Consider the following 25,439-nt stretch of genomic DNA (forward strand, 5'->3'; position numbering starts at 1 on the left):
CTCCCACTGTAGCCAGCATTCCAGTGTAACTGTGTTTTCTATGAAGTAGTTTATCTACTGCGGTCACAAACTGATTCTCCAATTCTGCCAACCTTCTGACATCCTGCAACATTTTTCTCCACTCCACACTGATTTCATATTCCTCCCACCTGACACGTCTGCTTTTGATTATCTCTGACTTTCTCTTCTCCAGAATTTTCATTTGTGCTTCTCTGATGGCTTTCTCAGTCTTTGCATACATCTCGTTTGTGAAGAAGCTTCCACCATTTTTATGCACCATGTTATCTATTACCTGTAGAAGCAAAGTGACTTGCCTGTGCCTATATGTGCTGTCATGTGTGTGAAATGTTAATACAGGTAGACAAGTAACCTCAGAGGAATGACTGTCATTAGACCTGAGACGAACAGGATTCTCGCTACTTTCAATGATAAGTAAAAATGCATACTTCACCGCTTGGTCACCAAACACTAATTTGATCCGCTCTAATGTGTCCTTCCTCTCAGTACTTTGTCCTGGCTCTTCTAACATGACAAAGGCATGAGGTCCTGGTAAAGTAAGGCAGATGCACAACTTGATGTCCTGCATGATTTCTTTGAGACCCCTTTCTTCATCAGAGAGTCCTGGAGTCTCAACCACAGTTACTCTCCTCCCAAGCACTTCTCCATTTATTTTCTGACAGCCACTTGTTTCTGAACGCTGAAGTCCCCCCGGAAGGATGATATTGCTTGCAGTCCTGTTAGCTGTCGTAGTCTTCCCGATCAGTAACATCCTCAGTTCTGGTTTCTCATTGCACTCTGTAAAACACGGATTTTATATTAGTTTACTTCCCTTCCCTGAAATTTGGACTCGCTTTTTCAAAAGAGCCAACTTCTAACACATAACTATTAGTACTAGCCCAATAACAATATCGTTTCAATGGTAGAAAACACCAAGACTGGAAAGCCACTATGCAACTTAATAAGTCAAATCTTAACATTGGAGAACACCTTATATATACATATAAGATGTGTTTTGCAAATTTTATAAGCACTTACATTTCTTTGTGTTGTGCTTATAAAAATAAGCAAAAGAGATCTTGAACATAATTTGATCCCAGCCATATTTTCCCCTCTGAAATTTTGTAACTGAATGGAATATTTTGTTAATGTAATTGCTTGTAATGTACTTGTATGTATTTATGTATATATTGTGTTGTATTGAGGCATGTGCAATGTATGGATAGTGGTAACAAATGTGACGGGTGCTGGAGAAAAGGTCCGCAAGTCGCAAATCTTGAAATCGCGCTAGGAAGCAAAAAAGGTTTTTTAAATTTTTTTTTACTGTTTTCCTTTTTTTCATATTACGAAAGTTAAAGTGTTGAAGAAGTCACTCAATAGAATAAACAACATTTTTAGGGTCACTAAATACTTATAATTTGTCAGCAAAGTCGGCTTGTTTTAGTGATTCTTACAGCCGGGTTTTGGAAGCCTGATGGGGGTGCAGTTTAATTAGCATGTTTGATTTCGTTGGCTATTGTCACTTTGTTTCGGTCAAGCCACCGCCCATAAATAAAGCCGTGTGGTAGTTGCCTATGTTTGTTTACTGCGTGATGTTGCTAAAATGGCGGACGCTCAATCAGTAGGTGAGAGTATAAGCTTCTAACGATGTATAACATGTCTAATTTTTCTTTTGGAATAGCGTTTTATAGATTAGCGTAACATAACATTTTCTTACCATGGCATTCGCTCTATATGGTAGCATTAAAAGACGTTGCACCTAGCGAAACGTTGTCAACGATTTCTCGTAATTCCTTGGAAAATACCATTATTATTGAGGACTTCTGGGCATAGCTAAGCCATATGTTTGCTGATAGACCTATCTGACATCGTTTTCTGGTGCAAAACAGAAGCGGATATAACTGTCATTGATTTACTGTCTCATAGATAAGATTTCATCATTGCTATGTAAGTATTATTGCTCAAAATATTTCGGTTATTATGTTATTTTAGAAATTGAGTGTATTTAAATAGGTTAGTGGTATTATGTAATGTGGATATTTCACACTGTGATGTAAGCGTTAGTAGTGTAATGGTTTTTGTGACGCATACAACAGTGATGAGGAGAGTGTTTAAACATTGCCCAAACGTGGTGGACGGCTGAAAAATGTTTTTATATCGTCCCATTCCCATACAAGAAAACATAGGAGTGTACGGAGTATAGAAATAGGCTACATACAAGAGTTAATTATTACACATTTAGGTACTGTGCAGCATTGTGTGACTATATGTTTGCATTATATCTATGTTTCATCTTAAACCTTCATAAGGGGCTCATATGCTTTACAATGGACAAAAAGCATTATATTCCTTTTTGGAGAGATTTTGGATTTGTTTCTGGACCCTTAGCTATTTTAGACCAGTGTTAATAATTTATACATTGTGGGTAGATTTGAAGATGCTGGGTACACTGCTTAATTTTTGCTTCATAGATCTTTAGTAGTTCTACATATCCACCCTTATTATCATTATAGATTTTTTGCCTTGACCATTGCATTTGTGGCACTTTATTTCTTACAAAATTATGAGTAATCTAAGCTAGTATTACAAATGGTACAAATGTATTACTTCATTTAAGACATTTTTCTAGTCTCTGTGGTATTCACATCTTTAAATAGGGTAACCCCTAAATGGGCAAGGATTTACAGGTACTCTAGTGGGGGAGTGGTTGGGGTGGAGTTAACTAGCTATTGTTCCCACCCATTATCTCCCTGTGAGAAGTGTGAAAAGTTCAAGATCTTTCAAGGGGATTTTCTCTGCTATTTGATTTTAGGAGTACCAACATTCAAATAAGCATATCTTCTTCAACTATTTTCAGATTTCAATGTATATCTTATAATCTGCACTTTCGTAATATGTAAAAAACTGAAAAATGACCTTGCCCTACTTGCGGACCAAAACACCAGCACCTGTCACAAATTTCCTCTTGAAGGACAATAAAGAATCTAACCTAAATCTAATCTTGATTGCCGTTCAGTGGTTAAAATACGTCTGGATTTCACCTTTACTGTTTTGTTTAGTTTAATTGTTTTCTCTATCTTCATGTTAAAATATGTTTCTGAAAAACAACATTTTTCCAACAGATGCTACTGCTATTGTAAATATTGCATTGTTTACAAAATTGATAATTGGAGAATCAAGTGGCACAAAGAGTAAATGATCAAAAAGCAAATGTTTTTTTCATTTTTTCCCCACTTTTTTTCCACCCACTCTTAAGCCCTTAGTATAACAAGGGGACACACTGCATTTCTTTATCTACACCTGGTTAGGCAGGTTTTACAGTGTTATATATGTGAAATACATGAGTAAAAAAGAGAATAATATCAACAAACTATATTGTATATGTTTTTGGCCTTTTGACAAAAATTCTCTGGGAATGTGCATATCTGCATGTGAGAGTAAAAATGTGTTTTGTGACCTGTACATTTTTAATGCATTTTTCCATTACATGTCAATTACAAGTATGTACCAACCATGCACTTTGTAAACTGTTAGTTATAAAATACTCAACCTGGTCTGAGTCCTTCCTCTTCTCTCCTCATGCGCTCCACCTGTTCTTTTTTCCTCTTCTCTTCTGCCTTCTGGAACAGCTCTCCAGTGTACTGCCGTCCTAGCTCACCCGCCATTTTATCAATCTAATTCAGGTGATATGATACCTCCATCTTACTTTATAAAGAAGACATGCAATCTAAATGATCACGGTTATCAGTATTATTGCGGTATTGTTAAAATGTGCTGAAAATATTCAAAAAGTAGGCTACTGATACACACACTGAAATCATTTCACTAAGTTTTATATTGAAAACCACATATTAAATTAGCAGCACTATGCACTTTTTGTTTGCATAAACATTAGAATAATAACATAGCAAATACCTTATATAAACATATGGCAACCATATCAAATGTGCGTTAACATTAAAGATGGCACCATGTGGCCATGAGAGGTAACTGCACTTTGCGCACATTTCAGATAAGAAAACAGCAACCAAAAAGACATTTCTTCACATTCTACGCTCAAGTAATGAGATCTAGTCTTTTACAGATTTCACAGAACTGGTCGTGCCTGACCAGAAGAGCTTGTCAGGGCAATTTCACTGTTTCATGCATTGCTGTTGGGAGGGTTTTCTGTTGTTCAGGCCAACTCTGTGAACCATGTATATGCTTTGATGACAGGGATATTGAGAATTCATATAATTCCCCAATCCTCCACCCACAACACATTCCCCCCTACTCATCCACACCAATTTTTATTTATTTATTTAAAGCAAAATGCTATCAAACACCCATATCACCGAACGATGGCTTTTCATTCCCAGGATCTAGATTTGTGGCACATTGAAATAGCACACTTAAATATTTGTCTCAATGCATTTCAGATTGTCATATCTAACATCTAACAGCCTGAGTGTTAACTTCTTTTCAGTTATATAGAGATTCCTTTGAACATGCAATTTGACAAGGGGTGCCCAACCGGGTGAGTTTTCAGTCGGCGGTGGAAGACATTGGACATAATTTTGCAGCTCAGTACAGACATTTGCCTCCTTAAAACAAAGGATATTTCCCCCTGAGTCATGAGAACAGAGAGACTCTGAAAACTTCTAAAAGCCAAATGAAGGGAGAAGAATCTTGAGACAATAGCCAGAACTGGAAGGCAATTCGTTTTGCAATATACTGTAGAATCGACAACTACTTCTGTTACATATGTCAAAAGATTTCCTGAATATTGCAACTACCAATAAAAATTACTGCCAATACAGTCTGAAACCTGCCTTTGGCCAAACAAAGAAAAAAAAACTGAGCAAAATAAAACCTTTTTGATCATTTGTATCCTTAGTTTAATTGATTAATAATCACTTTGATCTTGTCCATATGCTCTTGTTCTGATATAAACTTTTGTTTGATCTACTTTCAGTCTTAAGGACACTTGAGCATGGGGACTATTCTCAACGACTGAATACGATTGAGTAATTAGAATAACCCCTAAAAAGAAGGTTTATATCATTATTGCAGGATGGATGAGGAGCAATGAGAATCAAAAGCCAGTATTTTCCACACTGGTTTGATTTGTATCTGTAATTTGTATATTTACTAGAGGTCTGTATTATGCTAGAAATGAGGATCAAGTCTGCCCATGCATGACTATAAAACCAGCCTGACGAGCTCCAGTCAAGTTTGTAGCCAGAACATAATACAACCAGACCACTGAAACAGCCATATTTGCGCTTTCACACTTTTAAATCATTTTCTTTTTGTTTTTCTTCTGTAAAATGCGATCGTAATAAGGTCCTCATTTGTATGTCTGCAGCAAATAGCATAGGAGTGACTTCCCAGTTCTTTCAGTATGTTTACAAAAGGATATTTGTGAAATAGAGGAGTACTTTATATTTTAATGTTCCTGTTGACCAGAACAGGCTTACCACCTAGCTTTAGCTTTTCATCTTTCCTTCTGTTAAATGTTACACTTTAGTCATGTCCTATCTTTTCTTAATCTGTATTTCAGTTACAATAGTTTTAAAATCTAAGACATTTTTAAAAATAACTTTAAAAGAATGTTAAATATGATTCACGTACCTTTACCTCTGTTTTATATGCGTCTGTCTTCTACAGGAACTGAACAACAAAAATGAAAGTGAACACCGTTACTCAGTTCTCCATACTTATATCACTTTTGCTTTAGCCTACCAAAGACTCAATATCATTGCAGAGATCCCTGTCGGAATTTTAGTGTCCAGACGTGATGTTTGGGACGTAAATGTTTTACCAATTTTCTTCACAGAAATAGTTTGGTGCTTTTAGTTATGGCTGAATTCATTAAGCTCTGCTTGTTAAGTTGGAAGTTGAAGTTAAGGAAAAGGTGCATTTGAAACCGAGCCAAAGACCCAGCAATCTGAGCTTGGTTGTGCAGGACTTTAACCCAAATTTTAAAAACTGCTTTACATTTAGTTATGCAGCTAATGCTCATAACCAAAGCAACAGAATTTTTTTTTAGGTAAAAACTACATAATTTATTTACACGGAAGTAGTAAATATATAACCATACAATGAAGTTCCATAGTAGGTGCAAGAGGGAGACTTTGCCAATATTTGACAAAAACACCTCAAACCAATTGCAGATTATTCTATTAATGCCTGGCCTTTTTCCACAACCTTTGGTTTTCACAAGTAATTTATTTCAAATTTATTAAAATTTAAGAAATCAATTAAAAATACATTTAATTCTGCTTTGATCAATAACTTTGCCAATGTTGGACAAAAACACCTCAAACCAATTGCAGATTATTCTATTAATGCCTGGCCTTCTTCCACAACCTTCGGTTTTCACAAGTAATAGATTGCCAATTTATTAAAATTCAAGAAACACACAGGTTCCTGATTATGACTGTACTTTTACCTCGGTCCCTAACTAAGGCACAAAATGCCGAATGTGAATGTCCAATATGAAACCAACTTTACCTCGGTAACGAAAGGTTGGTGTGTTTTCAGTCTGCCGTGAACGATTTATAATCTCATTTTCTTAAATCTATAAGAAATTATGGAGTTTATTATAAAGTTTTTTAATGAAAATTTTAACAAAACCTGATGCATGATCCTTGAACATACTACTACTACTAGGCTACATGAATCTTTATCTTCTAACTATACAGCTGACGTGCGTTGAAGATGACGAACGTTCGTGCCGAACTAAGTTTGTGGCGAACAGTTCATGTTGAACTCTTTTAAAGGAACATTTCATATAGTTCGCCACTAACGCATGTTTGATAAAAATTGATGCTTCTGTAAGCTTTAAGCGGAGGGTCATTTGCTTCCGCGATATCAGACTACTTCACTGATAGTGGTCCTGACATGACAGATACTATACGAGTGCATGTATGTATTGGCGTGTAGCGCAACTACTAAACAGGTCAGCAGAATTAAGCGATATGCTGAGGAAGTCATCCCGCGATATGATGATTTTGACTTTACCTTGCGCTCACATTTCAGGATTAAACGGAAACCTTTGTTATCGCGGTGTATTTCCTGTCAGAAGTCATTTTTGTTCGTGGTGCACTGCCTTTTCAGACTGTTCGGTAACCTTAGCTAACGGTTCGTGGGGAAAAGAAAAAAAAAGTTGGAATAATATTATGTTCACGAACGTTAGCTAACGCTCACTGTCTTGAATGCACGTCTGGTGCTACTATCCCTATTACTGCACTATTGCTAGTGGCCATTCCAGATCCTCAGTTTTGTTTTGTACTGTCTAAAAAGAAAGGGAATTCATCATTTCGCAGTAAAATTAAGACAGTTTAAACTATATCGTTTCACTGTATATTGTATCAATCAAATGCAAATGCATTGGACTATGCACACATTTGTGCCTTGAAGCAGTAGTAGATTGCAATGTTTAAGTCTACTGCTGTTTAAAGACGCAAATGTTCACAGTTCAACGCATTATGTAGCATTTGATTGATATGGGAACACGGGTTGATCTTGAACTGTATCACAAAATGTTAGCTTTCATTACATTACATTACATTACAGGCATTTAGCAGACGCTCTTATCCAGAGCGACGTACAACAAGTGCATTAGTTCAAGGTGCAGAGGTGCAAAAGAAACACACTAGAGTGAAGTAAAGATCGTAGTGCCAGAAGTGACCACATAGATCAGGACTCCAACCCTGTAGGGTAACCTGTTCAGCAAACAAACAAACAATCCTGCCAAGTACAAACTAGCACTGAAATCACATTTGCCTAATCAGAATCAGACAAAAACAATCCTGCCAAATAAAGACTAACGTGATCGTATTAGCCTAACTAGATACATTGAGCTAAACTATGGGCTAGGGAGGGATGGGGAGAGGTGCAGCCTGAAGAGATGAGTCTTTAGTTTGCGCTTGAAGGTAGTCAGATTCTCTGCTGTTCTGACCGCCACGGGAAGGTCATTCCACCAGCGAGGGGCCAGGACAGACAGCAGACGCGAGCAGGAAGTACAGACACGAAGAGGGGGAGGTGCCAAGCGTCCAGAGGTGGCAGAACGAAGAGGTCTGGCTGGTGTGTAGGGTCTGATGATCCTCTGGATGTATCCTGGTGCTGACCCCTTAGCTGCCTGGTATGCAAGCACAAAAGTCTTAAATTTGATGCGAGCCATAACAGGCAGCCAGTGGAGGTCAGTGAGCAGGGGGGTGACATGGGAATGTCTGGGGAGGTTGTAAACCAGATGCGCTGCAGCATTCTGGATGAGCTGCAGGGGTCTGATGGCGGATGCTGGCAGACCAGCCAGCAGCGAGTTGCAGTAGTCCAGGCGGGACAGGACCATCGCTTGAACCAGGAGCTGGGTTGCGTAGGTGGTGAGGAAGGGGCGGATTCCACGGATGTTGTACAGGAAGAACCTGCACGTTCGACTCACCGCCGTGATGTTCTGGGAGAGGGACAGTCTGTTGTCCATCACCACTCCGAGGTTTTTTGCGGTGGGTGATGATGACACCACAATGTCCCCTAGGGAAATGGAAAAGTCAAGGAGGTTAGAGGATGGAGCAAGGATGAAGATCATCTCTGTCTTACCTGGGTTCAGCTTAAGATGGTGGTTATCCATCCAGCTCTGGGTGTCCCTCAGACAAGCAGAGATGCGAGCGGAGACCTGTGTGTCAGAGGGGGGGAAGGAGAGAAAGAGTTGGGTGTCATAACAATGATAGGACAACCCATGGGCAGAGATTACAGGACCAAGAGATTTGGTGTACAGGGAGAATAGGAGGGGACCAAGGACTGAGCCCTGGGGAACTCCTGTGGCAAGGGGGCGAGGTGCCGATACTGCACCAGCCCAGGCGATTTGGAAGGAGCGACCGGAGAGGTAGGACTCGATCCAGTCTAGTGCTGTGCCACAGATCCCCATTGCTGCCAGGGAGGACAGGAGGATGGGGTGGTCGACTGTGTCGAAGGCAGCAGAAAGGTCTAGGAGGATCGGGACAGACGAATGGGAGGCTGCTTGTGCGGTGCGAAGCGACTCACTGACTGAGAGGAGTGCGGTCTCTGTCGAGTGGTCAGGTCTGAAGCCAGACTGGTAGGGGTCTAGGAGGTTGTTCAGTAAGAGAAAAGAGGAGAGTTGGTTAGAAGCAGCTCGTTCAATTGTTTTGGATAAAAACAGGAGAAGAGAAACAGGACGGTAGTTCTGGATGACGGAGGGATCCAGAGTGGGCTTTTTCAGCAGTGGTGTGATGTGGGCCAGCTTGAAGGAAGAGGGGAAACATCCAGAAGACAAGGAGGAGTTCACAAGGGAGGTGACAAATGGGAGGATGTCAGGTGTGATAGTCTGGAGGAGAGAGGAAGGGATAGGGTCAAGAGCACAGGTGGTAGGGCGGTGGGAGAGTAGGAGCTGGGAAACATCAGAGTCAGTGAGGGGAGAGAAAGTGGAGAAACAAGGGGAGGGAACAGGGACGGGGGAGTGGGGAAGGGTGGCGGTGGACGTGAAGGAGCTGCGGATGTCGGCAATCTTCTCATCGAAGAAAACCGCAAAGTCATCTGCAGCGAGGGAGGACTGAGGTGGGGAAGGAGGAGTGCTGAGGAGAGAAGAGAAAATGGAGAACAGTTGATGAGGGTTAGAGGCAGATTTATGAATTTTTGTTTGATAATAATTAATTTTAGCAGAGGTTACAGTAGTAGAAAATGTAGCTAGCAGAGATTGGTAGGCAGACAGGTCAGATTGAGCCATGGATTTTCTCCACTTCCTCTCCGCTGCACGTAGGCTGGCCCGGTTGGTTCGGAGGGGGTCAGACATCCACGGACTGGGAGGGGACGAGCGTGCCGGCCTGGAGACTAGGGGACAGAGAGAGTCAAGTGCTGAGGAGAGCGAGGAAGACAGAGTGGAGGATGGGAAGGTTGGAGAAGGATTCAAGAGGGGGGAGTGAAGCAGTGACACTAGAAGGGAGAGAGGAGGGAGAGAGGGAGCAAAGGTTATGGCGGACCATGACAGTAGGAGTGGATGGAGGGGAGGGAGGGAGGGGAGCAAGAGGGAGGGAGAAGGAAATGAAGTGGTGGTCGGACTGATGCAGAGGGGTCACTGTGGGATCGGAGGAGGAGCAATTCCTCAGGATAACCAGGTCAAGGAGGTTGCCAGCTTTGTGTGTTGGTGGGGAGTGCATCAGGGAGAAGTCGAATGAGTGGAGTAGGGGCAGGAAGGCTGCAGAGTGGGAGGCATCAAGGTGGATGTTGAAGTCTCCCAGGAGGATCAGTGGGGTGCCATCCTCTGGGAAGGAGCTGAGCAGGGTGTCGAGCTCATCGAGCAAGCTTCCCAGGGGCCCTGGAGGGCGATAGATAACAGCAATATACAAGTTAACAGGATAGGTGATTGAGACAGAGTGGTATTCAAAGGTAGAGATGGAGAGGTGAGAGAGGGGGAGAACAGAGAATTTCCAGGAGGGAGAGATCAGCAAACCTGTGCCCCCACCATGGCCAGACGGGCGGGAGGTGTGAGAGAAGGAGAAGGAGGAGGAGAGGGCTGCAGGGGTTGCAGTGTTGCCTGGTGTGATCCAGGTCTCAGTGAGGGCAAGGAAATGTAGAGAGAGGAGGGACGCGTAGGCCGAAATGAAGTCAGCCTTCCGCGTAGCAGACTGGCAGTTCCATAGCCCTCCTGCGACCGTGAAGTTGTCACAGGAGGTCAATGAGGGATAGCGAAGGTTGGAGAGGTTCCGTCGCCGCGGGGGGCCTCGCCTGCGGAAGCGAGTTCTGTACGGGAGAAAACAGGTTGGGATGGGGTTGACACATAGCATAGCAGTGAGGGCAGGGAGTAGTGAGAGGAAGGGTGCTGGCAGAAGGATAGAGATGCACTAAAACTAACTGGGAGGCCAGCCAGACTACAAGCCAGACTACAAGCCCTGCCAATTACCAAATGAATAGCAGCTGATGACTGAGCAATTACCCCACAAGCCAAGCAGCTAACTAGCTCCACACAATACCTGCCTAATGCAGTTAGAGCAAATGAGACTAATAAAATACTACACAAACAAACACCAAAACTAATGCTGGGTAAACTACAAAACAGGTAGAAGTCTAATCTAGCTACACTATTGGCAAAAAACAGATGCTTAGCCCGCTCTAGGAGAACTTCTGCGGGTCCTGCACAGCTGAGTCCAATTGCACTTTCTTTCACTTGTTAGTTTTCAAATGTTAATTCTCTCTCCCTTCCCCAATTCCCCTTCTCTCCGCTCCATATTTTTCTTCTTTTATTGTTTTCAATGGTACAAAAATGGGGTGAGGGGGTGGTGGTATATAGGGATCACAGACTTGGGAGAGGAGGTCTCACCAACTACCATGAATTTCACCCCCTTTATTTGCCCCTCACCCTGCCCTCAGACGGTTGGCGCCCCCTAGAGGCGACTGAATGTGTTGCCTATGCCGAGACCCAGCCCTATCCACACACAGGTGCCAGTTGCAATCTCCAGTAATTTTTAGTAAAATCAATGAATTTGTATTTTTTGGAAATTATTTATGGGGAATTAAAACCAATACATTTTCCCATTTATTTGCCATTTCTGGAATACTCTCAAGTTCCAAAGTATTAATATAATTAATATAAATTCAGTGAGCAAATGGGAAAGGGCTTGTTCACAAAGAATAAATTGATTAGATTTATCCTGCTTTAGAGCTTGTTGTGACATGAAGTTTACTTCTTTTGTAGGTAAACAAGATGAAGAAAGTGAATGCCAACCGACAGTCAAAAGACAAAACAGTGTTGATTTCCTACCACCATACTGTAAGTATGCCTCAGTAAAATATGCAGAAAATCTTAAATTCTGCTGTGTAAAAATCTGTGTGTGGAAATATGACAGCCATTTAACGCAGACAATTTTATTGCCCATTACTGATACTGCAGATACAGCCCACACAGGAATAATGTCTAAAAAAAGTCAGATTTGTGATTTTTAAAATTATCTCAGAAATATGTATGATCTCTTTAAATAACATACAATGCACCAATTCATTTGAAGTTAGCATGAAGTTAGCTTTTCGTTTTAACCACAACACAACAGCTTGTAAAATGGGCATTTTTAAAAGTTTAAATCAATTGGTCAATTACTATTTAACTCATTTTTTTTAGTACTGGACGTAGGCCTGACGCGTGTTCAAGACGGCGACGGTTCGCTAATATTCGCAAACATTTTCAAACATATTCAAACTTTTTTTCTGTTCGGCACGAACGTTAGCTAACAGTTAGCTAAAAAATGGTAATGCGCCGCGAACAAAAATGGCTGCTGACACAGATAGAACAAGTAAGTTGACAATCATTTGGCTGTTATAATTGACTTTGATCAATGTAGTATTTGTTCAGACCATTAAAAAAATCCCAGCTAATCAGAAAATCAGCTGGCTACCATTGTTAGACCTAATCTAGCTATCTTTCTATCTATCTTATGTTAGCATTAGCCAAGTTGCTCTTTTCTGTTTAGTCGCATCCATTTTTATTAAAAATGCGTTTGTGGCGAACTAAATGTAATGTTCATTTAAAATCGGTAAAAAGGGTAACTGTTGGCCGCAAACTCATTTATAGAAATGTTTTTAGATTTATACTTGAACTTAGTCTTAAGATCATTTCCGACGGTGTGCTTACGTTCGATTCACAAAAGATACTGAGCATAATAAACCTTGCTTACACAGGTTCTAAAAAGCCCATTTGTAACTTACGCACCTCTGATCTATAAATCTCAAATTAACTTAAAATTGACGTGCCTTACAATTAGCAATTTCCCCTTATATAATGCTAGTATAAATGAGGGTTTAGTCAGGAATAACCATGGACCAAATGAGAAAAGCAAACTTTTTGGAAGACGAGATCACGCCGATGGTAAAGGAGATTGAAGACAGGCAACACATATTATTCAGTGGACTAAATAGAGGGTTGACAAACAAAGCCAAACAGTTGGCTTGGTAGTGTGTTGCCGCTGCAGTGAACAAATTGTTCATAAAACTAATGCAAAGTTCACCACAGGCTTGGATGCATAATGCGTCCCAAACTGCAGTACCCCTACATAGCCAGCAGGAAAATCACTTACGTCAAGTCTAGACTTTGCGTAGAGATAAAATCATTTCCACGTCAAAGTAAGGTTTTATAAGTAACTAGTTCTATGTGATTTTCTGCGTAATTCATACTTAAGATCAAAATTGATCGTAAGTCCATTTTATAAATGAGGCCCTTGGTCTTATGGTTACATCCGACGTAGAATGTGCACAGTGTCAGACGTAAAAAATACACATGTTGTGTCAACTAGGCGTAGCATTACACCTGGGTGCAAATTCTACACCTATTATGAAGTAGGCATAAGTGTAACTTTCTGAGTATTCTCCTAGGTAGCGCTCTTTGCAAAATTAAAAACAACAACTGAATATGGCATGTCTCGTTTATATGTTGCCCAACCAGCAACGCTTTCAGACACAAGAGAATATAACGAGACTGAGCAAATACTCTCCATATATTTGTGGATAGTGACTTGATTAGACAAGTATCTTGTGGTGTCTAGCAAAAAAAAAATCATAAAACTGCACCACAACTACAGGAAGAACTCGATGCGACCAAAGTTTTCCTGAGTACAGTGAAATGGCAACTATGACCTGCTGGTCTATAAGGATGTGTATCTGCCTTTTCACAATCTCTCTTCATCTAGTGTTGATGGTGTTTGGCCGACTGGAGACTTTTCTTCTTGTTACCAGCACATAGCAAGGTTATTTTGCAGATATACATCCTTTTAGATCCACAGATCATAGTTGCCATTTCATTGTTTAGTCATGGAAACTGGTTTCTCTCTAGTTGAACTGAGTTCTTCCTGTAGTTGTGGTGCAGTTTTATGACAGTTTCTTTTGCTAGACAACACAAGTTATTTGTCTCCTGCCTCTTGATCTTCTTGGTCATCTCCTGTTAACATTATAGCCCATCAGCTGGACCCTTCTGTGTGTGTACTGAACACTGCACCTGGAAATCTTAAGCTTCTTTGCTTTGGAAGTCTTAAGCTTCTTTGAAATTTCTTGCTGGGAGTAACCTTGTTGCCACAATAGGTTTACTTGGCCCGGCACATCTAAGCCTAACTCCTTCTCCTTTGCCATATTTATAGCAACTTTCGTGCCTATTTTACTTGCTCTACAAGATAAAGGTATTAGGCCCGTGGTTTAAAAAAATTTAAGGTGGATAAGATTTCAGTCAATTTAACTACCTCTCCACCTCCCTCCCACCTCTTCACCTCCAACTTTGCAAAAAGGTTGGATAGACTTCCAATAATTTGTTATACTTTACTATTTTGTTATTATTCAATAACTGTCCATATATTAACTGAATTCTTCTCTAACTAAAGTTTATTTCATAAACCACAGGTGGCCTAATACTTAAAACTTAATGGTTAACACTTAATCCTTTTCTGCAACAGTGTCCGAAGATGCTGGAACTGAGCAAAATCCTGAACTCAGACTGGTGTTGGTGGGAAAGACAGGAGTGGGGAAGAGTGCTTCTGGAAACACAATCCTCGGCAGAAAAATATTCAAGTCAAAGATGAGTTTCTCATCCCAGACTAAGTCATGTGAGAAACAGCACGGCACGGTAGCGGGACGCAGCGTGTATGTGGTAGACACTCCAGGGCTCTTCGACAACCAACAGAACGAGCAGGACGTCAGGCGAGAGATTGGGAGGTCCATCAACTACTCATCCCCGGGACCTCATGCCTTCTTGCTGGTGGTAAAACTTGATCGGTTCACAGAGGAGGACAGAAGAACGGTGCAGCACATACAGGAGTTGTTTGGGGAAGGGGCCTCCCGCTACATTATAGTTCTGTTCACGCGAGGGAGCGAGCTTGCGGACGACATAGAAGACTGTATTAAAGAAGCAGACAGCGGTCTCAGATCAATGCTGTCCGAATGTGGAAACCGGTACCATGTCTTTGAGAACTATAATCTCGATGACCGTCAGCAAGTGACCGATCTTCTTGACAAAATTGAGGCAATGGTGAAGGAGAACGGTGGTGGGTGTTACACCAATGAGATGTTCCGTGAGGTGGAGAGGTTGCTTCAAGAGAAAGAGAAAGAGCTCAGGAGGCAGTATGAGGAAAAACTGCGTCAAAAAGAGGAGGAGCTGAAGGCTAGGTTTGAGAAGGACATGGAGGAGCTGAAGACAGACCTGGAGAAGAAGATGGAAAAGCTAGTAGATGAGGGAAAAGAGAGGGACCTCAAGATAAGGACTTTGGAGGAGAAGCACAAGAGAGAACTTGCTGAGTTTGAGCGCTTCTACCAGGAGAAAGGAAGAGCTGCCAGGGAGGAAGCAGAGACTTCGAACTTTACGCACAACTTCATTTTCAAGATGTGGAATTATGTCTGTAGAGCAATGACCAGAACCTAGGGAAACAGCCACCAGTATATTACAAGCTTACAGTATATGTGGCACTTGTAAACAACTTGTGGGAACTCTAGTGGAAGCTCTACCAGAGGTCCAACACACTCTAGTCTCATTTTAGGCAACGTTCAAAGATCTGCCTTTATCCAGTGGCTTGAATCTTCATTCCTGTTTCCTGTTCCAAGTCAACATAGATTGTAAAAAACTAGAGCCCGACCGATGCCTGATTTTTGGGTCCGATGCCGATCCCGATTTTGGAGAGTCTTAGCCCACCGATTACCGATGTTTTGACCGATATTTTGTCAAAAAGTGCAACATTTTCAAATCAATTTGAAAAACTTATATTTTATTAAAGTTTCTATATTTAAGAACATTTAACTTATAAGCAAACAAATAAAAATAAAAATAAACACACAAAGAACTTTTTAGATAAAAAAGTAAAAGATAATATTAAATTAAATATATATATATATTAACACCATCTTTAAGTGTGTGAAATCAAAATAACTCCACACCTTGCTTTTACTCCTTTCTTTTCTGGCCATCTATAAAAAATTAATTTTAAAAAATTAGTTTTCCAGTTTCAAACATGTATTTTTATGAATATTATTATTGTTGTTGTTGTTATTAATTTGTTATTATTATTTCTTAGTATCTATTCTCTGTACATTAATTATATTTTCTTATTTTATTCCTACTACACGATCTCAAAGAGTAAGACCATCTAGCGAGCTTCCCTGTCCATAAGAATTAGGTGAAAATAACTACAATGCGCTCGAATCCTCCAGACAGACTGGGTAAAGGATCCTGAGTAAGAGACTGCATCCATGAATATGAATGATAATTATTCATGAACTGATATTAGGTGTTCTCCAAAGAATTTTTAATTTTTTTTTAATTTTTAGCTATGTACACTTTTTTATTATTGTATCCTGACAAAATGTGGCATTTGTTGATACAGCAAAAAAATCAGCAGAACTATATATATATATATTCTCCATTCTTGGGTTGCAGAATATAATTAAATGATAGATGTGCCAAAGGTACTGTTTCCATCATTGTAATTTCAGCAAAGTTGAACCGGCACTACCATAATACTGATAGGAGGCGGACAAGAAGAGGAAAAAGATTTTTTGAACTGAATAATTCGCTTCCCCCCCCGGCAAGTAATCACTTAGTATAGACACGGGATCATGATGCTTTGCTATTTTTATTGTCTGTAGATAGGAGAGAAGGTTAATTCCAAACCCAAGTAAAATAGTCTGAACTGTTTTAACCCAACTGACACCATTCAGATTCCTTCAGTTACTAAAAGTTAACATTTGTCCACAGTGTTGGAGAAAATAGGTTTATTCTTTTAAAACTGTCAGTAAAATATATACCCAGCTGCCTAAATGAATGCAATGTAAATGCTATGTACAGCGTTGTGTAAGTCTCTCAGGATAAGAGAGGAAGGCAACAGCCTAAGTTGTTATACTTACAATAATTTCAAAAGGAGTATGTCCTTAAGATACATAATCTCTGCAAGCGTTTTTTTTTTTTTTCTTTTTTGAGAATTAATTTGCACTGTACTTTCTTTTTTTAACTATGGGTGTGCTGGCTTCACTATTGAAAACTTTTGCACCCTATCATTAAAAAGAAAAAAAAAAAGTTAAAGAAAAGGATGTCTGTGCTTTATATGATCAAAAAACTCTGCAGCAATTGCTGTGTTACTATAGTGATTGTGGGTTGAAATGCTTTCAGGGAGGCATCTTACTTTGGTCCACTTGGCGTATGAACTTGCTGGAACATTTTCTCACCCACTGGGCTTCATTTCTGCCGGAACAAAGAACGGACAACCTTGTGCCTGCCGTGTTGATTGTAATACGGGCGAACGATCGACAGAATTACATTTAAAAATAAAACTTATAATCAAAGGCTTGAATTTTTGTCCCCGTTTTAGTTATTTCAGTCATGGAGCAAAATGATTCTCCAAACTAGCATTGATGCCTCTTCCTGCTTCTTCCGGCCAGGAATTCAGGCCACAGTGTCTGCAGGTATTTGTGGTTTCCTTTCAGTCAGCAGCCAATCAAGGCCTTGTTGAGAACAAGGTGTGTGGACTTTCTAGCCAATCAGTGACTTAAATGAATCGTTCTTGCTGAAACACAGCTAGAAAACCAGCATGCCAATGACCCCCCAGGACTGGAGTTTGACACACCTGTCTTAGGTAGTTATGGAGAAATGAGAACCCCAAAAATGAGCAGAGGTGCCACATCCTGTCAGTGACTCATTGATTTAAACAAATTCTTTTGTTTTGCTCTGATATGCGAAACCTTTTAATTTGTGTACTCAAGTCATTGACTGACAGCTGTTGCACACATGTTTTTGGGGAAAAGGAACGTAGAATGATTCGTTTTTTTTTAGAGAGCAGAAGATCATGAGACGCTCGTGAGAATGTGAAGATACCAGCTTTCTCCGCAGACACCCAGAGTCCGCGCGTGTGAGGTTCTTGGCATTTGCGCCGAGAAAAAAAAATTGCGGGTATATAGGAGAACCTGAGAGCAAGTTTGCACATACGCCGCAGAACACCCGTGACTGTGAGGCTCACAGGACTGTCAGTCATTAAACTGAACGGGCTGTGCAGGTAACAGTCACTCAGCACCAGACCTGGGTCAAACACGTATTTGTTTTGGATTCAGACACTTTTCTGTGCTCTGTTGATCTTGCCTGGTGTAACTGAGCCAATATGACCAGAAGGTGGGTTTTTTAAAGGTGGGAGTGTTTCATTGGTTCCAATACACCAGACAAGACCAGTAAAGCGTAGAAACGTATTTGAATCCAAAACAAATGCGTATTTGACCCAGGTCCGCTCAGCACGCAGCCCCCCCCCCCCCCGTCACTCTTCTGTGTTCACAGTCCTGCTTTCAGTGTAAATGTGGGGGTATGACAGACCCCCCCGCCCCCCCACCAATGTGCAGCTGTCATCGCACATTTTCACAGGAGTTGCTAGTGGGGAAAAAAAAGCCAAATGCTGACTGCCATTTGTGTACTGAGCACTTTTTGAATTTCGGGCATTGACATTTTCAATTAAGCATCTGTGACACCGGCGCCTCCGTGCTCAATGCGCTGGCTGGCGGTGAACGGGCTTGACTGTGGCGCTTCAGCATATTTCATTATGCCCATGCAAAAAAAAAAAAAAGATAAAATTATTAAAATAGTCTGTAATCATTTTTATTTATGAACGCCAGTTCAAAATGAATGTGGGTTTGCCTAACAAAAAGGAATGTCCAAAGTCCAAAAACATGAATTTAGATTTTTTTTTTTAAAAACGAAAATGGGGGAGATTATGCTCGACTCTTCACGGCCGTGAGGTGACAGAGGACAGGAGCAATCCAGCCGTTATTCTGTCAGCTGTGACCTGCATTAAGATTCCAGATTAGCGAAGGCCGCGGTGGAATTTGAATAGAGTCTCCACGGCCTTGACTACCGTTCCCGCCTTCAGCGTAACTGATATCACTGCGATGGCCGCCACTGTACTCAGCCGATAACATCCTCCTCCGCCCAGCAAGCCCACTCACCCTCACTTCTGCTTACCCCTTGCGCCTGCCACACCCACACCCACACACACACACTACAGCGCACAACCACCACCCACTCCCACACACACACACACACACACACACAGCTTGTCTGGTAAAATAGCTGTAATGTAAGTGGTACTGTACAAAGATGTTTTCCATACTGTGTGATGAAGTTCTAGCACAATAACTGACCTCACTGTGTCATCATCGAACAGGCAAAGAGATCTATGAGACAAGTACTTTCCTTTTAATCACTTTACAACGGTAGACGTGAGAACATTGCTGACTAACGATTTTCTAACAGACCACACTGTTAACATATTATTTAATTATTTTGTGTTGGATAACTTCACAGCATGTCGATAGGAATGTTTTGGAGTAAGCAAAGCTATGGGATAGGTTCAAGTGGTCCTATATCATGAGCGCGCGCCATTTTAGATCATGTTGCTTTATCAAGCAGAGGAGGGAGAGCACATGATCTGACTTTCAGCACAGAAGACAGTCAACAGATCAAAAAGTTGCAACACTAGTGTAGTTATAGGTAATCTACACCGGCTGTTCTCAAAGTGGGGCGTCTGGCGGGCTGAAAGGCCTCAGGGAGCTGCGAGGGGGGGGGGCTCAATAAATATATAACATCAGACATAGTAATATCTAATAAATGCAAGCAGCATTATGTTTTAATAAACACTTTGGATTTTGCTTTCACTTAATCTTTAGCCTTATGGGTAAATGCTACTAACGCATGGGTGGTCTGTCTGACAGACAGTGACTGTCTGTATTGGGGCGATTGTATATTTCCAGGATGGGCTGAAGAAAGGATTACTGATCTACACCATTATCTAGAAAGAGCTGCATTTTGCACTCGACCTAAAAGACATTCTTCATGACCAAATCTGATCTTGTTTCACCACGGTGTTATTGAGCAGCGATTACCAGATATTGCTTTAGAAAGCACGGTTCATTGGCCAGCCGAGATAGCAAATTGTGTCACATCGCAAATAAAGATATGAAGTCGGATATATAATGCCAGGAATAATCTCACCTTCAGATTTAATGCATTGGATATCAGAAATGTGTGTTAAGGTCAAACTGTATTTGCGTTTTACGATAATGCCAATGTTTTAATGTGGAATAGGCTGGTTTACACAAGCTCTTCCTAGTTGTTTGGTTTCCATGGTTGATAATTTAAAAAAACTGCCTCTGCATTAAAATTCAGAAACACTTTACTAATTTTGCTGCTGCAATATATATTTGGCAACAGCAGAGGACACTGAACTTCAGCCTTACTGAGAATGCATTTGCATTCAGTGTGCACAGTGCAAACTCATCTATTTGTGTGTGTGTGCGTGTGTGCGTGTGTTTGTGTGAGTGTGTGTGTGTGCGTGCGTGTGTGTGTGCGCATGTGTATGTGTGTGTGTGTGTGTGTGTCTGTGTGTGTGTGTGTGTGCGTGTGTGGTTTGTTGGTTCATATTATTAGCAGTTAGGTTGCTCATTTAATCTTCATTTTATTACTGTCTTTCATCAGCTGTCTGAATATAACCATTCTTACACACACACACACACACACACACACACACACACACGCACATACACACACGCACGTACACACACGTATTCAGTGCCTCGTTTGTGGGTGTGCAAACTGTTTTACAGGCCATTTTAATAATGTATAAAAAAAAGCACATAAGGCAAAAACATAGAAAGGAGAAAGAGATTAAAATTTCCATATGCAAAACATAAAAGAACTGCGACTGAACAATGACAAGGGGGCATTATGGGCAAAGGTGTGTATGTGGAAAATAAAGACTTAAATGACAATTTGTTCATTTGACAATTTAAAGACTAAATTTCATAAGACTGCAAAGCAGACAGTAATCCTTTGTTTGAGAGAAACACAAGAAGGGTAGCAGGCTTATTTCCTGTTGGCTTTCTAGTGTCTTGTACAGTGACTTAAGAGTACAGCATTAGAATCAACCCAATGAGTAATCAGCCTCAGTAGATTTTTCTTTGTCAATCATGTATGTTAGTGGCTTTTGGCTTTTTCAGCTTTATTTTGATAGAACAGTGTACAGAGACAGAAAGAATTAGGAGGAGAGAGACGGAGAGACGTGCGACTAAGGTCGGCGGTCGGATTCGAATCGCCGACGTCACGGCTCGCATCGAGCATGTGGATAGCGCTCCACGGGCTGCGCCACTAGAGGCAACCTTAAGGGGGACTTTTCTCTTATGAATTAAAAATGAATTCTAGGGACACATTTCAGACACAGCCTGAGTGCATGCAAGTGAAGAACGCACCTTAATGGCCAGGAATATTCCCGTCTCCGTATTTCTTTACGGTTAAAAGAAATGCTACCCACTAATACGCCTGCAGTGATATGGGACAAATTTGGCCATTAATATTTTTCACTTTCAAATGATCAATTATGCATATGTTTGGCTGCTCAGGGTAGCACTTTAAGATGTCATGTTATTTAATTCGCCAGTTTATCATTATTATAATTACTTTATTGATGTGCATAACTGAAAATGTATACACACACCCTAAATAGCTGAGGTGCTGGGGACAGGTATCTATGAAAATTGAATCTGCAAGCTTGGAACCAATGTAGTGTAAGAGTTAGGGAAGTGGGTTTGTAACTCGAAGGATGTTGATTCTATTTTCAATGCGCTTGATGCTGTTATTAACCTGAATTGCTTCAGTAAAACGATCCAGCTGTATAAATTGCTTGTGCAAAAACATAATCTGCTTAAATTTCTCGAGATGAATCTGCTCAGTGTGGTAATGTATCCCATAATCCTTTTCAGTTTTTAAAACAGGCATCTTAGTTTTTCAGGAAGACTCATTTTCTCTTCCAACTTTTTTAACTACACATTTTTTATTCCCTGTCTGTTTACCACTTCTCTTCATTTAATAACAGCACATCACATTTCAGCAAGATAGCACAAGCTATTCAAAAGTTCCACGAAGACACACTTTAAGCAGTAAATGAATAATTTAAATACAGCTTCAAGCAGCAATTATGCAGGTCAACAACAGAATAAAAAGTTTTCACAAAATACATTGTGGGAATCATTTTCTCAATTATGAATAATGGCTTCATAACAATTCTGAAGCTACGTTATACTCAAAGGGCAAAGCACTTATAATATTTCCATATATTTGTTTGCTATAAAAATAACCAAATAAAAGAAACAAATGAGAGATGGGCATAAACATATTAAATATTGGTAACTGGCATGGAATAACAATCACTACATTGTTATGCACTTAGAGGCTTGGCAACAACCTGGCTAAGCTAATTTCCTTTCTTTACACAAGAATATTAAAAGACTGGAAAATGCCACAATTACAATAGAGCCTCGACTTGAATCTCAAGCAGGCTAATTTTATTTCAGCGGGGAACTTTAGGAAGATCGAAAGTGCCTCATTCAATATGGTGTCCTTAGTTAATGTTTCACATTAGCTACAACAAGCCTGTTGTTGATTAGACAAGGAAACGGCTGCACACAAGAGTTTCTGTTTCAGGAGATAAGCTCACGTTCAGCGCTGGATCAAGGGCGTTCCCGGCAGGGCAATGTCCTTTAGCCAAATCAAATGTTAGCATTACATTACATTACAGGCATTTGGCAGACGCTAGAAGTGGGGGGACGCTCTCATCTAGAGCGATGTACAACAAAGTGTATAACCATAATCAGGAACAAGTGTGTCGAAACCCCTAGAGAGAAGTACTGTTCCAAGTGCAGGGAACAACCGCATAGTTAAACTTGGACCCTGTAGGTTAAACTGATTAACACTAACACAAACGAGAACAGCAACAACGCAGTCTATGCAAAAATACAAGCAGTAGTTAAGACGAGTGCATTAACTAAGTCACCTACGAAACAGCTGCCTAGTTACAACCCTAAGCTTACAGTCATTTACAGGGGGGTAGGGAGGGATGGGGAGAGGTGCAGCCTGAAGAGGTGAGTCTTCAGTTGTCGCGTGAAGTAGGTCAGGGTCTCAGCTGTTCTGACCTCCATGGGGAGGTCATTCCACCATCGTGGGGCCAGAACAGACAGGAGACGTGTTCTGGAAGTGCAGGTGCGAAGAGGGGGAGGTGCCAGGCGTCCTGAGGTAGCGGAACGGAGGGGTCTCGCTGGCATGTAGGGTTTGAAAATCTTGTGGAGGTATGCTGGGGCTGATCCCATGACTGCCTGGTATGCTAGGACCAATGTTTTTAATTTGATGTTAACCTATTGGATTTTAATTTTGAATTTTGTTTGCGCACAAGGTTTAAAAGAAGGGGAATTGAAAATACATCTGAGGGACAATGCAAGTCTATACTTACTGTGTGAACTAGACTCATGTGTCCATGGCTGTGAATAACTGTTCAACTCCAGGTAGCTCATGTAGTTTAAAAAAAGTGCAGAGGCTGTTCATCACCTGTAAAAAAAAGAATTATCACCAGAAAGAAGCCTATTCATTATCAACCATCATTCAGTGGAAATGGACTCCTCTGGGTGGATGAGAGGGGAAGTGTGACGTGATAACTGCCTAATAGGTGCAATGAAAAAAGGCTCTATACGTACCTCATGCTGAGAGATGACTGAAATTTAGGAGAGAAAACGGTTTTTGGTAAAAAAAAAAAAAAAGAAGAAAAAAAATGGTGACCGTGTCATGAGATTGGACCAGGCGTGCAGTGAAGTGTTAAAATGGAACATATTCTTGCTTATATGTGGAACTCTAATGTGTCTGTGCATTTAGTTGGAATGAGTTTTGCAGTGGGTTGTATGCGTGTGTCAGACTGTTCTACTCTTGTCACTCTCTATTTAGATACATTTTATCTCTCATCCTTTGCAAATGTCACCATGTCAAGGTTAATATTCCTCAATTTTTGCGTTGACAAAGAAAGAAAATTACATTTTGATGCTGTCATATAAGGTAATGTGAACTTCTTAAAACTTCAGAGTTGTACTAGTTGCATAGCATTGTTGTGTGTGTGCGTGTGTGTGTGTGCACGTGCGCATGCGAGTGTGTGTAGTGACGCACAGCTGGTGATGGCCCTGGCATCACATGGTGAACAGACACCGAAAAAGCAGTTAGTACCCTAACTGGCTTTCTGCCTTTTAATACCCCCAACTAAAAATAACACAGATATCCCTGATAAACAAGGTAAAAGGCCAATCTGGCAACCAAATAAAAGGCCAATCTGGCAACCAGAGCCCCACAGAAAAAGGGGAAGACAAAAAGTCACGAAACAGCCTCCAAACGAATTAGGCGTCACTGTCCACAGAACCAGTCCTCAAACCACGCTCTAGGCCGACCCTCCCGGCCTTTCCATTGGGCCCAATCATTCACTGATCATGTAACTGCTGATAGCAGCAGCAGCAGCAGAATCTGTTTGCATGTAGGTGGGTGTGATCTGGACTGATCTGTTTGCATGTAGGTGGGTGTGATCTGGAGTGATCTGTTTGCATGTAGGTGGGTGTGATCTGGACTGATCTGTTTGCATGTAGGTGGGTGTGATCTGCAGTGATCTGTTTGCATGCAGGTGGGTGTGATCTGCAGTGATCTGTTTGCATGTAGGTGGGTGTGATCTGCAGTGATCTGTTTGCATGTAGGTGGGTGTGATCTGGGCTGATCTGTTTGCATGTAGGTGGGTGTGATCTGGACTGATCTGTTTGCATGTAGGTGGGTGTGATCTGCAGTGATCTGTTTGCATGTAGGTGGGTGTGATCTGGACTGATCTGTTTGCATGTAGGTGGGTGTGATCTGGACTGACCTGTTTGCATGCAGGTGGGTGTGATCTGCAGGGTACAGTTCCATATAAAAGGGGGGCCCAGGGGAGAGGTTACCTGAGTTTACTCCAGAATTGTGTGTGTCTGAAGGGGATGGTTCGGGAGGTGGCGGGCGTGGGGGCGAGGGTAGCTGAGGATCTCCCAGCATCCGTAGGAACTGCACGGACCACTGAAGAATCGCAGAAGTGTGAACTCACCTGGTCCGTTGCGTCAGAATTGGTTTTTCACCTGCGCATTGGATGTCAGCCTGTGCAGGGATTTGGCTGCACTGTGAAACTTGTTTATTTTCTTATTTTTAGGATAGGCTCAGCTCATAGAATTTTGCTAGGGAAATATATATATATATATATATTTCCCTAGCAAAAATTCATTAAAGCCACTGACTAAAACTTTTAAAATATTTGTTGTGAGAGAGAATAACTTTTTTTTTTACAATATAAAATAAATTGAAATGCTTATCAACGCTGGATGGGATGATAAAAGAATATGCAATGAAAAGATGCAGACCTTGAGTCACATATTTTTTTTAACATAAGACATATACCTGGTGAAATTTCTGGCAATATATAATATATTCGCTGCCAGGCAAAATGCAATCAAGTGCCCATCGTAGGCAATAAACAAACTGAAAAAGAAATACATTTTAAAAGCACTTGGAAGTGTTGAAATTTTTAACAACTGTGAGCTACTGGACACAGATTGTGCTGACTGGACCAAGCGGGCCA

The 25,439-nt window shown here is 41.0% G+C and overlaps 1 protein-coding gene across 4 annotated transcripts in view; it reads left to right on the plus strand.

Annotated features, from left to right (window-relative positions):
* The window catches only part of LOC135255806 (GTPase IMAP family member 9-like), a 118,743-nt gene extending 101,463 nt beyond the window's left edge, over positions 1 to 17,280 (plus strand). For 2 of the 4 annotated variants that reach the window (XM_064337471.1, XM_064337470.1), the window contains 3 exons: positions 11,362 to 11,430; positions 11,687 to 11,761; positions 14,421 to 17,280. In XM_064337471.1, coding sequence (XP_064193541.1) covers positions 11,362 to 11,430; positions 11,687 to 11,761; positions 14,421 to 15,382 — 1,106 coding nt within the window. In that variant the 3' untranslated portion in view covers positions 15,383 to 17,280. The remainder of the gene's footprint in view (positions 1 to 11,361; positions 11,431 to 11,686; positions 11,762 to 14,420) is intronic. The other 2 variants (XM_064337472.1, XM_064337473.1) reach the window with 1 other exon arrangement.
* Positions 17,281 to 25,439: the final 8,159 nt, after the last annotated feature.

Source organism: Anguilla rostrata, chromosome 5, assembly GCF_018555375.3.
Source record: "Anguilla rostrata isolate EN2019 chromosome 5, ASM1855537v3, whole genome shotgun sequence".
Taxonomy (NCBI): domain Eukaryota; kingdom Metazoa; phylum Chordata; class Actinopteri; order Anguilliformes; family Anguillidae; genus Anguilla; species Anguilla rostrata.